This window comes from Topomyia yanbarensis, chromosome 2, assembly GCF_030247195.1.
Source record: "Topomyia yanbarensis strain Yona2022 chromosome 2, ASM3024719v1, whole genome shotgun sequence".
NCBI classification, from domain to species: domain Eukaryota; kingdom Metazoa; phylum Arthropoda; class Insecta; order Diptera; family Culicidae; genus Topomyia; species Topomyia yanbarensis.
This window is the reverse complement of record NC_080671.1, coordinates 99,697,060-99,713,547: the sequence shown is the minus strand read 5'-3', so window position 1 is coordinate 99,713,547 and position 16,488 is coordinate 99,697,060. Positions and strand designations below refer to the sequence as shown.

The 16,488-nt window shown below is 41.3% G+C and overlaps 2 protein-coding genes across 5 annotated transcripts; both read left to right on the top strand.

Annotated features, from left to right (window-relative positions):
* The first annotated feature begins 10,377 nt into the window (after positions 1-10,377).
* On the top strand, positions 10,378-14,306 carry LOC131679618 (uncharacterized). The gene is made up of 2 exons (XM_058960354.1): positions 10,378-14,236; positions 14,296-14,306. Exons 1-2 carry the CDS (start codon positions 10,378-10,380, stop codon positions 14,304-14,306), a joined length of 3,870 nt encoding a protein of 1,289 aa, XP_058816337.1.
* Positions 14,307-14,375: 69 nt separating this feature from the next.
* On the top strand, positions 14,376-16,268 carry LOC131684670 (uncharacterized). Of its 4 annotated transcripts, XM_058967747.1 has the most exons (3): positions 14,376-15,961; positions 16,039-16,120; positions 16,179-16,233. In XM_058967747.1, exon 1 carries the CDS (start codon positions 14,410-14,412, stop codon positions 15,793-15,795), a length of 1,386 nt encoding a protein of 461 aa, XP_058823730.1. In that variant the 5' UTR covers positions 14,376-14,409; the 3' UTR covers positions 15,796-15,961; positions 16,039-16,120; positions 16,179-16,233. The 4 variants fall into 4 exon arrangements, with proteins under 4 accessions (XP_058823730.1, XP_058823727.1, XP_058823729.1 ...); XM_058967744.1 differs by having other exon boundaries at positions 16,039-16,268; XM_058967746.1 differs by having other exon boundaries at positions 14,376-16,120.
* Positions 16,269-16,488: the final 220 nt, after the last annotated feature.

Here is a 16,488-nt window from a genome sequence, read left to right as displayed (position 1 = left end):
AAGTCGATTTTTACAAAAAAAAAAATTTTTCGAGATAACATAAAATCTCGACGTTTCATGCATTTTAAAGATGTTTGGCATCAAAAATACGAATTCGATTTCTGAAATTTCATGAGGTGAAAAAAAAATTTGAGTTCCTGCTTATATGGGAATTTCATATGTGACCGGATGGTTTAGTCTATATTTCCGGAACCATATAAGCGCTCCGTACGAAATTTTATAGACATCTATGGGGATATTATAGCTATCATTTGGGACTAAGTTTGTGAAAATCGGCCCAACCATTTCCGGGAAACTGATGTGAGTTCGTAAATTTTTAAAGATGGCCGCTTTTCCCGGGCACTTCCGGAACCGTCTATGGTGGTCAATGTAGTCAACGAAAGTTTGGTTGGCCGTCGGTGACCTAGAACAGCAAATTTAAGTTGTTTGGGAGACATTTTAGCGAAATTTTTACCTTTTTTGCTTTCATCGGAGTATCGGTTTGAATCACAATTTGCTATGTGATCGCACGCCACAACCTGTAACTCCGGAACCGGAAGTCGGATCGGGATGAAATTAAATAGCCATTTACGGGGACGCAATACCTTTCACTTGAAGCCAAGTTTAGTCGAATCGGTCTAGCCATCTCCGAGAAACCGATGTGACTGTTATTCAATGTGGCCAAATAGACTTTGAATGGATGTTAGTGACCTAATACTACAAATCGAAGCAGTTGTGGTCATATTTTGGAAAAATTTTCACCTTTATACATTCATTGCAGAATTTATTAAAATCGACATTTTCTGCGTGTTCGTACTTATCACCCTGTAATTCCGGAACCGGAAGTCGGATCCATTAGAAATTCAATAGCAGCCTATGCACCTTTCATTTGAGACTAAGTTTGTCAAAATCGGTTCAGCCATCTCTGAGAAAAATGAGTGACATTTTTGGTCACATACACACACATACACACACATACATACATACACACATACATACATACATACATACACACGCACAGACATTTGCCGAACTCGACGAACTGAATCGAATGGTATATGTCACTCGGCCCTCCGGGCCTCCGTTAAAAAGTCGGTTTTCAGAGCAATTGCAATACCTTTCTATTGAGAAAGGCAAAAACCTAAAGAGAAAAGAAACATTTTGAATGTGATTCACGATGAAGAACTTATCGGTAAAAAAGTTTTTCTAACAACTTTATACATGTTTTAAAATGTCATATTAATTGGCATATAAAACTGTAATTTTATTACAGAATCTAATTTCAATTGTCATTTTAAATCAAAATGCATTTAACAAAAATCTACCAAAATTCAATAGTTTTCGAGATAATTTGATTTTTGTTCCAACAAAAACAATTAGTTCGTGCAATTATGCCCTTTTTATAAGTTATTCGCGTTATCCCGTAATAAATGCTAACAATCTAATATTTATCGTTTTAAAGACGTAAAAGAAACTTTTCCAGAGTACACCCAGGTTTTTTACGCGGGGGATACGTACCGCGTAAAAAACCGCGTTGATTGGAAAATCCGCGTAAAAAAACCGCATTGATTCGAAAATCCGCGCAAAAAAAAAACTCAGCAAAAGACTTATTTTTGGAAGTTTTTTTTGCGCGGATTTCGCCATTAACACGGTTTTTGCTAAAAATATTCTAAGTCCTTTTGAATGCAAAAGACTTACAAGATTTTCGGAAAGATGGAAGAGACGGGTCTGGAAGATTCCCGCACCCCAACAATATGGGTATTTTCGGAATGGTCTTGAGGAGTAGGTGCCAGAAATTGATTTTTGATGTCATTTTGAAATTAAAGATGGCGACTTCAGGTTTAGCGAAATTCGCTATAACTCAATCAATATTGATATTTTCGGAATGGTCTTGAAGAGTAGGTGCCAGAAATTGATCTTTGACGCCATATTGAAATCAACGATGGCGACTTCCGGTTTAGCGAAATTCGCTATAAGTCAATCAATATTGATATTTTTAGAATGGTCTTGAGGAGTAGGTGCCAGAAATTGATTGTTGACGTCATTTTGAAATCAAAGATGGCGACTTCCGGTTTAGCGAAATTCGCTATAAGTCAATCAATATGGGTATTTTCGGAATGGTATTGACGAGTAGGTGCCAGAAATAAATAAATCTACACCTTCCCCGCAAGGTTTTCCATGAAAATTGATTTTTGGTGCCATTTTCAAATCCCAAATGGCGGCTTCCGGTTTCGCGAGATTCTCTACAACTCAATCAACATGAGTATTTTCAGAATGGTTTTGATGAGTAGCAGGCAAACGTCGATGTTTGCCGTCATTTTAAAATTCTCGATGGCGACTTCCGGTTTACCGAAATTATAGCATGAAAAATTTGGGCAATCATCTATATCACCCTCAAATATAAGATCTAATCATAAACCTTGCTGGTTATTTCATCCAGGAAAGTACGGTGAGAATGTGGTATGTGGTGTGAGTTGGGGGTTTGAATTTATTAAAATTAAACATGTTGCTTAAATTTAAGTAAATTCAACTGTTTAATTAAAACTATTTGTACTACAACTTCAACTTCCAAAACTACCAATATTGATTGGGTTATAGCGAATTTCGCGAAATCGGAAATCGCCATCTTGGATTTAAAAATGGCGTCAAAAATCAATTTTTGGAACCTACTCGTTAAGATCATTCCAAAAACACTCATATTGACTGAGTTATAGTGAATGTGGCTAACTCGGATGTCGCCATCTTGGAATTCAAAATGGCGTCAAACATCGATCTTTGTCTACTAATCGTCAAGACCATTCCGAAAATACCCATATTGATTGGGTTATAGCGGATTTCGCTAAACCGGATGTCGTCACCTTGGATTTCAAAATGACGCCAAAAATCAATTTCTGGCACCTACTCCTTAAGACCATTCCGAAAATACCCATATTGATTGAGTTATAGCGAATTTCGCTAAACCGGAAGTCGCCATCTTTCATTTCAAAATGGCGTCAAAAATCAATTTTTAGAGCCTACTCTTCAAGACCATTCCGGAAGTACCCATATTGTTGGGGTGCGGGCCATAAGGAATCTTCCAGACCCGTCTTTTCCATCTTTCCTAAAATCTTCTAAGTCTTTTGCATTCAAAAGGACTTAGAATATTATTTCAAAAACCGCGTTAATTGGAAAATCCGCGTAAAAAACCGCGTTAGTTGGAAAATCCGCGTAAAAAAACCGCGTTAATTGGAAAATCCGCGTAAAAAACCACGTAAAAAACCGCGCAAAAAAAACCGCGTGAAAAACCTGGGTGTATTTGGATAATGGAAGACCTTTAGGGGCCGTTCATAAACCACGTAGACTCATAGGGGGGACGGGGGGGTCTGGCAAAAGTCTACGTTTGTCTACTAGGGGGGAGGGGGGTCTTTGAAAAAGTCTACGTAGACTTTTATTTTTTGATATTCTCGTATTACTAATTATGAATGGGATTTAAAGAGAAATGTATTCAAAATATCGGTCTATTCAGTATTTATGGATAAACTTCAAAGCTAGTACACTATTGAGGTAACTACTCGTTAGGCGATCACTCAACCCAGAACCCACGTTTTTTTGGACAACCTCACACGTTGTTGTTTCTTGCGTATATTTTGATATAGTTTTGATCAAGGAATAATACAAAATGACAGTTCTAAAGACGATGGCCCAAAATTCCTCTCGAGGAAGATTTTCACTGTGAAATCATCTGAGACACCCCTAGTTAGCAGACATGCATGGACCATTAACCTTCCGGCAGTCGCGCTAGTGCACCGAGTGCACGCTGCTCTGAAAATCTATCGAAATCGTCTTAGGACACCAGCAGCTGCTCGTTCAGTGGGCCATAAGCGCGACTTCCGGAGGGTTAAATGCATGAACCATAAAAAGTTAAAAAATGGTCAAAGTTAAGTATTGTAACAACAAAACACCCGATTTTGAACTATAAGTAGATTATTTTTTATTTATTAATTTCGGTGGTTAAAGCAGTAGTGTAGTTAAATTTATACAACAAAGTATTTACTCGAGTTAATCAGTTTCTCTTGCAATCATTTACACTGGTTTCAAAATCTTTAAACAGCCGTTAAATTTTACATCTTGACCCTATGCAACTCCGTGCAAACCGGCTCTACTATATTTATCTTCGAAAATATTCGGAGTTAAACTTTTATACTTTGCGATAATACTCTAAGGTGATACGGCTTTTAATTACATAAGACATATAAATATTTTTGGGAAGATTTCAATAGCTTCGTTCCCTTAATCAAATAAGGCAATTTAGATTATCTTATTATCTTAGAAATATTGAAATTTGTTCACGAAAAGTGAAATTTGTGTGCATGTTTGGTTTATTATTTTAATCTAGATGATAGTACACATTGACAGTATAAATTTGTAATTGTTTCTTATAATTTAACAATTTTGAATGCACCAGTAAGGCTCAAAAAGTGTTTAGCAATTCTGCATTGTTGGTGTTGGTCGCACTTCGGCAAAAATTTAAGCAAGTTATAGCAATATATCTTTTTACATATATTTGAGTGACTAACCTTGAAAAGAAGTATTCCGCTACACAAACGTTGGAAAGCACCTTGAATCGGTATTAATTGATTTGATATTCTTTAATATTCAAAAAGCTTGAAATAAATCTGAACGCTAATTTTTAATTGAACATTATAATGTGTTTCCTGCTAAATTCACATTTCCTGCGAATAAAAAAAATTAAAAGTCTACGTAGACTTTTGACGTGGGGGGGGGGGTTGGTAAAAGTCTACTAAGGTCTACTAGGGGGGAGGGGGGGTTAAAAATTCTCAAATTTCGGTCTACGTGGTTTATGAACGGTCCCTTAAATAAAAAAAAATCCTAACAGCAACCTTTGACATATTTTTATAATTCATACTATTTGCAGTCAAAAATACAATTTTCTTTTTGAATATGATTCTAAGCGCCATTTTAAATCAAAATGCTCATAACAAAAAATTTCTGAAATGTAGTAGTTTTCGAGAAATTTAAATTTTTGTTTTAACAACACAATTGTTTTATTTTGTTACGACCGTTTCGTAAGTTATAAGAACCTTACAGAAAATGTTACGGGCCTTTTGAAAAACCTATTGCCCTTGATGGAGAAATGCGGAGGTAGTAATAAAATAAAATAATTGTGTTGTTTAAACAAAATTTAAAATATCTCCACAACTATTACATTTCAGAAAATTTTTGCTATGAGCATTTTGATTTAAAATTGCGTTTAGAATCATATTCAAAAAGAAAATTGTATTTTTGACTACAAGTAATATGAATTATAAAAATATGTCAAAAGTTGTTTTAAGGAACTTTTTTATTGAAAGCTTCTCCATAACCTTATTTAACACTTTTTGTTAAATTTGTCAATATTTAAAAAATATTTTAAGTAAAATTTTAGTAAGTGTTCTGTAAGATTTTAATAATTTCTCACGATATTTTTGAAAAATTTAAAATATCTGTTCCAATCAGGGATGCCAACGGTACCGGTAAACTACATTTTTTCGGAATATTTACATTTGCACAAGCCGTACAGCCCGCTACAGCGACGCATCACTACAGCTCTTGCCAGAACGGTAGCCAGACCGAGTACATTTTTCCGTACAGCAGTAGAATACATTTTTGTTTTGCCGCTGTACTCCGACTGTTCGGTGAGAGTGTGGCGTAGTAACGTTTGTTCTCTCGCTTTGTACACTTTTCTCTGCATAGTCAAAGGGAGAGGCCCGCACACAAAAGCGTTGATGCCGGTCGTGGCGTAAACGAACCGCTTTCATTGTCGTCGCTTGTGATTAAAAATATTGAATAGATTAAAAATATTAAAATGTGTGAAATAAGGAAAGAGAAGCTGTACCGCTCGCGTCTGGTGGCTGTACTGGGGGCAGTATTTTTTTGTGATGTTACTGCTTTGCTTACAGACTGCCGTACAACGCTGGGCGTCCTGCACTAGCGAACGACAGCAGCGTCGAAAGAGAAATGAGAATGTAGGCAGAAAAATTACAGCCGCAGAAAAGGTAGGCAATTGCATCCTTGGTTCCAACTTATACACGATATTTAAAAAAAATGAACGAAAAGTACAAAAATTGCCTAAATTTTAGAATCATTTTCCGAAAGTTTCACAAGAGTATTTACAAAAAGATTATAAGAATTATAAAAAATTTGGAAACATTTTTGAAATATTTAACAAAAAATGTTTCAAGAAATTTCACAAAAGGTACATCAATTTGACGGAAACTTCACAAAAAAGTTACACAAAGTAAATCAAAAAAATCACAAAATACAATGTATAAATATTTTACATAAAGTTAAAAATCTTTTACAGCAATCTTTTAAAAACAATACAAGCACCACGATTTTTTTTAAATGTGAAAATTAAAGGGTGTCCCACATTAAATTGCATCACGGAAAAACACTAGAAAATAATCCATTGGGTATTTTCTCTTGAAAATTTGTGTAGAAATAGCTTAGAGTGTATTGTTTACACTGTATTTTTATCGCTGTCAGTTTTTCGAAAATTGGGTAAAAAGGACGTCACCCGAAAAGCAACGACGCGAATTGATTTACGCAAGCACCTGAAAAATCTTCAATTCTCTCATCGGGACATCGAAAAACAACTCGGAATTGTGCAGTCATCGGTGAGTCATGTGATTAAACATTACTAACAAACTCTGAGCATCAAACAAAAGGAGAAATGCCGTCAGAATGGATGTTCTATTAGTGGCCAAAACGTTGAATCTGTTCAAGTCTTTCGTACAGAGAGCCAAGGACCGAGAGGGAATGCATACGCACAAAGTGCAGAAGGCTCCTAACCGTGCCGAGCGGCAAAATACGATGAGAAAGTCACGGGCCCGGAACCTGTACACTAAACTGCCCAGAAAAATAATGAATTTTTGAAAACGCAGTCGGCCCACACCTGATTCGATTCCTAGTCCCACCAAGAGTACTTGCACCAAATTTGAAGCAAATCGGACAAGTCTAACTACCGGACCAACGTGCCTGAATTTTGCATGGGATTTTTCGACAATTTACATGAAGAAAACCTACTAACTCGCATTTTTGTCGCTAGGTGACACTGCATGTATCGTATTATCACTGTAAGTGAAAATAAGAAAGATAATTTAATTCTCTACAACTTTGTCGAAGACTGCTAGTAAATCCGGCTTTGCTAAAAGAAGTTATTAAACTTTTAACGAAGTGATGTCTGAGTCAGTTTTGCATGGGGCCTAGCAGTGCATGGTTGTGTATCAGTACTCGATTAGCACGAACTATGATTTTTTGTGAAATAATCGATAGGTTTAGCCCAATAGTATGTACAGAAGAATTATAGGACTCGTATTATAGTTATGTTTTGGTTGGAAAATTTTAGTTCCAAATGTGACCGCATAGAGGGCGCCAACACTAACTTTTCATAGAAGAGAGATAGAATATCAAAATGTTCGGGAGAATTATTGCAAAATGCCTGTTCTACAACTTTATAGAAGACACCTAATTTCTATCTCTTTCCGTTGAAAAGTTAGTGTTAGCGCCCTCTATGTGGTAAAATGTGGAACTAAAATGATCTAACCAAAACATGGCCCGTATTATTTACTGCAATTCTTCTGAACGTACCATAGAGCTAAATCTTATGGTTATTTCACAAAAATGTTTAGTTCGCGCGAATCGAGAACTGGTACACAACCATGCACTGCTAGGCCCCATGCAAAACTGACTCAAATATCACTTCACTAAAAGTTTAATAACTTCTTTTAACAAAGCCGAATTCACTAGCAGTCTTCGGCAAAGTTGTAGACAAATAAATTATCTTTCTTACTTTTACTTACAGTGATAATACGATACATACAATGCCACCTAGCGGCAAAAATGCGAGTTAGTGGGTTTTCTCTATGTAAATTGTAGAAAAATCCCATGCAAACTTCAGGCACGTTGGTCCGAAAAATAAATACATGATTTGGCAAGTGATTTGCTCATGTGGAAAATGGAGTGCGCTGTTCGTAACTACCGGGACTGTAAACGGGGAGATCTACAACAAGGAGTGTCTAGAGAAGCGTCGGTTTCCTCTGTTGAAGCAATACGATCTTCTGGCCAGATCTACCTTCGTGCCACTGTTAAAATGTTGTGCTGAAATGGTTTCCATTATGCAATTTTGATGTGGGACACCCTTTACGTCTGATCACCACCCCTAGTTTCTTCTGTGTATTCTCTGTAGTGAAGGCTTAACCTCGTGATACGAATTGAGAATACACTAGTTTTCCACGATCGATCCGCTTGAATTAGCCACATTTTCTGGTGTAAAACTGTTGAATTTCTGTATTCACTGACACTATTTCTCTTGTTCAGACTCGCAAACTGCTTTAATTGTTTTATTTTTTAAACGAACACTCACGAGAGGATATTCAACGAAAGGTGTTCCACATCTAAATTTTATTCCCGAATTATATCATGAATCATACAAACTTTATTTAACCTAGATAAATTAGAAAATTGGTTGGAAAAATCGCTGGTTCTATTTTCCGTTATATAACAAGACTTTAGAAAATTATGAAAAAGATTTTCGAATCAAAGGCGTTAAAATGAATTAGTTATTGGAGAGGCGTTTCGAGTTCCTGTAATCAGAATCCGACACAAACTTAGTGACAGGACTAAGCTAGCGCCAAAAAACGTAAACACAAGTTGTGCTTATGAGAAAACTCCTAGTCCTAGGTGATGTCCCGTAAGAAAAGAAGTTCTAAGCTAGCGTTTCAAAAAATATCAAAAGACCAAAAAATAAAAATTCACAAAAAAATACAAAAACTAATTTTTAAAAATTTTCCGTGCATTTACAAATATTTTACAAAAGAGTTAAAAATTATTTTACAACAATTTAACAAAAACAAATACATTTCAAAATTTTACAAAAGGTTGCCCACAATTTACAAAGGCTATTCAACAAATTTACAAAAATTGTGACTAAATTTCAAAATATTTTTAAAATTGTATTTACATTTCAAAATATTTTTCACAAAAACATTTACAAAAACTGTATGAAGATTGTTCCCTACCCTAGGTTGATGGATTTTTCGGTATTGCAAATATCATGAAGCATATTTCGTGCACCAGTTTCAAATAACCTCTGACAGAAAATGTATTTAACATAGTTTTGGCATTACGCCTCGGTAGTGGTGCATCGAGGAAACTGAAATCTTTTTTATGTTGAGTTTTTTTCATACTTTACAGCAGCGCAAACTAACGACCAACCATTAATGAAATGTAAAATTAGAAGCCGTTAGTGTAATAATAAATGTAGTGTTTAGTACTAGTGTACAATTGATATGTGACTCGACGAACACATACACATATCTGTGTATGTGTTCGTCAGAGTATCCGTTACAGCTGGATGGATGGTGTCAATACCGCTGGGCACACTGGAGTTGACCCAATCGACTAATGTGCCGAATCGGTTGAACCCTCTCCATATTGACAGAGGATATGTGTTGATAAACAAATAGTAGCAGAAGGAAATCGTGAATCGAATTGGCAGAGTGTAGAAGAAGTTTTTTTTTTGATATTTGGGAAAAGTAGAGATTTAGTAGTTTGTAGTTGTTGTGTCGACCTGTAAGTAAAAGCAAAATTCATTTAAAATTAAGTGTTAGGCGAAACAGTTTACTTACCCGTTTGTAACCTACCTGTAGACACACCTACGAAGGAATCTAGCAGAGAAGAGGAAAGGACACGGAAGAATCTGGGATCAGGTAGAGGATAAGAATTGACATTGTAAGTAAATTGAATTTATTGAAAATTTATCTACTGATACTATTCAAGAAAACAACAGGATAGTATATTTTCGGATTCATTACACCGGACGGTGAGAAGAGATTCAACTAGGGTAAAACCACAAATTGTGAGTCGAGTGTATTTAAGTTTAAACAAATGGTTAATTTTATTAAATTATATTCACAGTTTGAGCTGCTGAAAATTAGCTGCTACACAAAGGGTTTTAGTTCTATCCGAACAATCTCAAAAATTTGTGAGATGTCGGACCCCATTTCTATCACCGGTGCGGGAAATGAGCTGGATTTGACGCTGACTCCGTGCGCTGTCTGTAGCCAAACTTCCACCGAAAATGAAGCGATGGTAGGCTGCGACGGTTGCAACCGTTGGTTCCACTACCGATGCGTCGGAGTGACCTCAGCGGTGAAAAAGGAGAAGAGGTGGTACTGCACTGATGGTGTTTGTCAAGTGCTTGCTCAAGAGTACCTGAAGAACAAAAGGCCTCGGCCGAAGAAGACATCGGAGTCGTCGGAAGCTTCCGTTTCGAAATCAGGTACGCTCACTCTAGAGCAGAGACGAAAGGCTTTGCAAGAAAAGCAAAGGCGTCTTGAGCAGGAGCTCGAAGATGAGATGTTGCTGAAAGAGGAAGAGAGCAACATGGAGCGTGCGTTAGAGAAAAAGCGAATGCTTTTCGAGGAGAAAATGCGCCAAAAGGAGCTGCAGGAAAGGAGCATCCTTTATGCAGAAGCGTTGCGGAAGAAGCAGGAGCATATAATGCGGATGAAGTCCAACCAGAGCTCATTTGAGAAGGCGATGGCTGCTCTGGATGAAGAGCTAAAAAAAGTCAAAGTTGAGAACGTTAAACCGCTAAAAGTTTCCAACGTCGAGCAGTTGGAAAAAGATGCCGGTGAAAGCGATACTGCTTTGGAAAGCGACGAAGAAGACCAACCTTGTTCGGTAATTTCGGAGATTCAATCTGCGAAAAGCGTCGAACGTACTCGGAAACGATCTGAGCAAGCAAACGATGGAAGCCAATACGGGCTGGGGCAACATCGGACCGGGCCGACGAAAGCTCAGTTGGCAGCTAGAAATGGGATTACCAAAAAGCTTCCCTGCTTTTCCGGAAAACCAGAAGAGTGGCCACTGTTTTTCGGTACGTATCAAGCCTCGAACGAAGCCTGCGGCTACACCGATGTCGAGAACCTTGTGCGACTGCAGGAGAGCCTTAAGGGACCGGCCCTAGAGTGGGTGCGCGGCCAACTAATTCTTCCGCAGACCGTTCCGAGGGTAATTATCAAGCTGCAACAGCTGTACGGTCGTCCGGAACAATTGCTACAGAGCCACCTGGAGAAAGTCCGCAAACTGGAGTCGCCGAGAGCTGATAAGCTTGCCAGCTTCATCCCTTTCGGGAACGCTGTGGAGCAACTGTGCGAACATCTGGAAGCAGCAAATCTCAAGCAGCACCTCGTAAATCCGCTGCTTATCCAGGATCTCGTCGACAAGCTTCCTGACAGTGAAAAACGACAGTGGGTTCGCTTCAAGCGGTGCGCCGATGAAGTAACATTGAGGACATTCACAGAGTTTCTGTCAGAAATAGTGGCGGACGCTTGCGAAGCGAATGTAAGCATGGAGTACAAGCTCGCGACTAAACCTGCAAGCGGTGGCCAGTTCGGGAGAGAACACGCAAAAGGGAGAGGAGCAATGTACTACCATAGTGAAGAGGAGAACTTGGATGAAACCGCGAACGTCGAGCGGACAAGCTTTCGGCCGTGCAAAGTGTGTCAGTGTACTGACCATCGTCTGCGGCATTGTGCAGAGTTTAAGAAATTACGATATGTTGACCGGCTGAAGGTTGTGAATCACTGGAAACTTTGCTGTGTTTGTCTGAATGACCACAGCGGACGGTGCGGTTTCAAAATACAGTGCAATGTGGGAGAATGCAGAGAACGACACAATCCGTTGATGCATCCGGTGAATACCGTGGTTGGTATAAGTGCTCACATCTGGAATCAAACGAAAGTTATGTTTCGAATGATTCCCGCTCAGTTGCACTTTGGAGGGCGATCGATTACGGTACTGGCGTTTTTGGACGAAGGAGCGTCCGTTACACTCATCGAGAAAAGGATGGCAGATCGTCTTGGACTTGTGGGTGTCCCGGAGAAGCTGACCATTAAGTGGACAGCAGATATCACGCGAGTGGAGAAGGATTCCAGCCGGATGAATGTGTGGGCATCGGCAGTCGGAAGTAAGGACAAGGTGCTGCTGCACACGGTTCGAACGGTAGAGAATCTGATGTTGCCGCATCAAAAACTGGACTCCAAGGAGATTGCAACCCAGTTCAAGCACATGCGGGGATTACCGATCGCGTCGTACGATGGACAACCCGGAATACTTATAGGGCTCAACAATGTGCATTCATTTGTGCCGTTGGAAGCGAAGATCGGTGCGACTGCAGAGCCAATAGCGGTGAAGTGCAAACTTGGATGGACTGTGTACGGCCCGAGACAGTCGAACACTGCTTTTGATGGTGGGTATATGGGTTATCACCACGAAGTAAGCAACGAGGCCCTGCATGACCTGCTGAAAAGCCACTACGCTCTGGAGGAATCGGTCGTGGCGGTCGCGCAGGAATCGGCAGAGGATAAACGAGCGCGAGAGATAATGGAGCGGACCACAAAAAGGGTGGGAAATCGCTTCGAGACCGGACTACTGTGGAGGACAGATGATCCACGATTTCCGGACAGCTTTCCGATGGCTCTGCACAGGATGAAGCAGCTGGAGAAAAAACTGGAGAGAAATCCGGAGTTGCACAAGAACGTTTGTCGGCAGATAGAAGAGTTTCAGCAGAAAGGATATGCACACCTGGCAACTGCAGAAGAATTGATCCGTACGGAAACAGATAAGGTGTGGTACCTACCGTTGAATGTGGTGACAAATCCCAGAAAGCCTGGCAAAGTGCGCTTGGTATGGGACGCCGCAGCTTCGGTGCAAGGAGTGTCACTCAACACGCAGCTACTGACGGGACCCGACTTGCTGATTCCACTGGTGCAAGTGATAGTAGGTTTCCGGGAGCGACGGATTGCATTCGGTGGCGATCTTCGAGAAATGTACCACCAGGTGAAGATCGTCGAACGCGACAGACAGGCTCAACGCTTCGTGTTCCGGAAGAATTTCGGGGAGAAGCCAAGCATTTTTGTAATGGACGTTGCGACGTTTGGCTCTACATGCTCTCCTAGTTCGGCACAGTACATCAAAAACAAGAACGCAGAAGAACACGCTGTTCAATATCCAGAGGCGGCAGCGGCCATAATCCATCGTCACTACGTCGACGATTATTTCGACAGTGTCGACACCGTCGAAGAGGCCATCAACCGGGCGATGCAGGTGCGTACAATTCACAAAAATGGTGGGTTTGAAATCCGGAACTGGGTTTCCAATGTACCTGAAGTTCTCCGAATGCTGGGGGAAGAAAAGCAAGTCACGCCAGTACACTTTGGTCGGGACAAGCAGAGTTGCAGTGAACGAGTTCTTGGCATCATTTGGGATCCAAACATGGATGAGTTTTCCTTCTCTACGCTGCACCGTCCGGAGATGATGGCGTACTTATGCAACGAGAAACGACCCACGAAGCAGATTGCATTAAGCTGCGTGATGGGATTCTTTGACCCGATGGGATTGCTGTCTCCTTTCACAATCCACGGCAAAATAATCATCCAGCACCTCTGGCGATTGGGCTGCGATTGGAAGCAGGAGATCGACGACGAGAGCTGGCGCTTATGGAAGCGATGGACTGGCCTACTGCCAGAGGTGGATGCAGTTCGGATCACACGCTGCTACCTCGGGAATGCTGCGTCTTCAGCCGTTGAGTCGCTGGAACTTCACATCTTTACTGATGCCAGTGAACACGCATACGGATGTGTAGCGTACTTGCGAGCGGTGATCAACGGAAACGTACGATGTAGCTTAGTGATGTCACGAGCGAAAGTGGCTCCACTGAAACGTCAGTCGATTCCACGGTTGGAATTAATGGCTGCCGTCCTCGGTGCTCGACTGAGTCGAACGGTTCTAGGGATGCACTCCCTGGAAATTACACGTTGCATTTTATGGACGGATTCTCGTACGGTGTGTAGCTGGCTGCAATCGGATCAGTACAAGTTTAAGCAGTTCATAGCCTTCAGAGTCGGCGAAATTCTTGAACTGACAAGGGTAATCGACTGGCGCTGGTTGCCGACGAAGCTGAATATTGCGGATGTGCTGACTAAGTGGGGATCCGGGCCCCCGCTGAGCAGCGACGGAGAGTGGTTCAACGGGAAATCATTCCTGTATTATCCGGAAGAGGAGTGGCCGAGCAAGGTGATGCCGTTTGAGGAAACTAGCGAAGAGGCGAGAGGAGTAGTGCTATTCCAAGAACTGATCGACGTCAAGGCTACTTCGCGGTGGATGGCACTGGTGAGAGTGACTGCAAGCGTGGTTCGCTTCATTGCGAATTGTCGGCGAAAAAAAATGGGACAGCCGATCGTGACGTCGAAAGCCTCGGAGACTCAACAGCGGTCGATTAAGTCGAAGTATTTGGCGATTGTAAAACCGCTCCAGCAGGAGGAACTCCTGGAAGCCGAAACGATCCTGTGGAAGCAGGCGCAGTTCGACAGTTTCCCGGACGAAATGAGTGCGTTGACCAAGAATCTCAATCTGGAGCCGGGACAGATGCCTTCGAAAATACAGCGGTCGAGTACCCTGGTCAAACTGACTCCGATACTGGACGATGAAGGTGTGCTGCGGATGGGAGGAAGATTCGAAAAATCGGACGACATCTCGTTCGACCAGAAGTTTCCGATCATTCTTGCTCGGCAGCACGACATCACCAAGAAGTTGATTCAGTGCTACCACGAAAGGTTCGGACATGCGAATCGAGAGACGGTTTGCAACGAGTTGCGTCAGAAGTTCTGGATTCCGAATATCCGTGCAGCGATTATGGAAGTGATGCGGGAGTGCATGTGGTGCAAAGTCCATAGATGTCGTCCACAAGTACCAATGATGGCGCCTCTCCCGACTCGACGCATCAGAGCAGGAATTCGTCCTTTCAGTTCGGTCGGCTTAGACTACTTGGGACCAGTAGATGTATCGGTGGGAAGAAGAAAAGAGAAGCGATGGGTGGCCGTGTTTACGTGTCTCGCCATCAGAGCGGTGCATCTCGAGGTGGTGAACAGCCTGACAACACAATCGTGCTTGATGGCCATCCGCCGGTTTTCCTGTAAGCGGGGTGCTCCTGATATTATATTTTCAGATAACGCCACTTGCTTTAAGGGTGCTAACAACGAGATGCTGAAAACGTTACATGGCGATTGTGAGGAGGAAATCACAACTGCAAGAACGGCCTGGCGATTCATTCCGCCTGGCACCCCGCACATGGGTGGTGCATGGGAGCGAATGGTTCGTTCCGTGAAGGAGGCAATGAAGGCATTGGAAGATGGAAGGAAGCTGACAGACGAGATTCTGGTGACAACACTGGCGGAGGCAGAGGACATGATAAACACACGTCCTCTCACGTACATGCCTCAGGCGTCTGCCGAAAATGAAGCTCTGACACCGAACCATTTTCTACGAGGAATAGTAAAGGGCGCGGATCTCCTAGTGGACAGGGGTGGGAATCTAGCGGAGGCTTTGCGTGACGTGTACAAGCGATCGCAGTACCTGGCAGACCGGATGTGGGAACGTTGGAGCAAGGAATATTTGCCAACGATAAACCGTCGCACAAAGTGGTATGATGAACGAAAGCCGCTGGAAGCAGGCGACCTTGTCTTCGTCGTGGATGGTAAGGACCGGAAGAATTGGTCTAGAGGAATTGTCGAGGAGGTGGTTCAAGGGTCCGATGGTCGGATACGTGAAGCGAAAATAAGGACTGCGACAGGGATCCATAGACGAGCCGTCGCGAATCTGGCGGTGCTAGAAATCAAGGATGGTAAATCCGGATGTTCCGAGGAAATACCGGATGTTACGGGCTGGGGTGTCAATACCGCTGGGCACACTGGAGTTGACCCAATCGACTAATGTGCCGAATCGGTTGAACCCTCTCCATATTGACAGAGGATATGTGTTGATAAACAAATAGTAGCAGAAGGAAATCGTGAATCGAATTGGCAGAGTGTAGAAGAAGTTTTTTTTTGATATTTGGGAAAAGTAGAGATTTAGTAGTTTGTAGTTGTTGTGTCGACCTGTAAGTAAAAGCAAAATTCATTTAAAATTAAGTGTTAGGCGAAACAGTTTACTTACCCGTTTGTAACCTACCTGTAGACACACCTACGAAGGAATCTAGCAGAGAAGAGGAAAGGACACGGAAGAATCTGGGATCAGGTAGAGGATAAGAATTGACATTGTAAGTAAATTGAATTTATTGAAAATTTATCTACTGATACTATTCAAGAAAACAACAGGATAGTATATTTTCGGATTCATTACACCGGACGGTGAGAAGAGATTCAACTAGGGTAAAACCACAAATTGTGAGTCGAGTGTATTTAAGTTTAAACAAATGGTTAATTTTATTAAATTATATTCACAGTTTGAGCTGCTGAAAATTAGCTGCTACACAAAGGGTTTTAGTTCTATCCGAACAGATGGAATGGATGCAGAACTGGCGTATATGATAGAATAGTTGATAATTTATTGGCTCGCGTGTATTTTTTTCCTTCCTAGGATTCGTTGGTCACTTTTTTGAGATTTTCAATTCGATTTGATTCGTTC

Excerpts from the sequence above, each read along its gene's own strand:
- LOC131679618 (XM_058960354.1), top strand. The coding sequence starts at position 10,378 with ATGTTGCTGAAAGAGGAAGAGAGCAACATGGAGCGTGCGTTAGAGAAA.
- LOC131684670 (XM_058967744.1), top strand. The coding sequence starts at position 14,410 with ATGAGTGCGTTGACCAAGAATCTCAATCTGGAGCCGGGACAGATGCCT.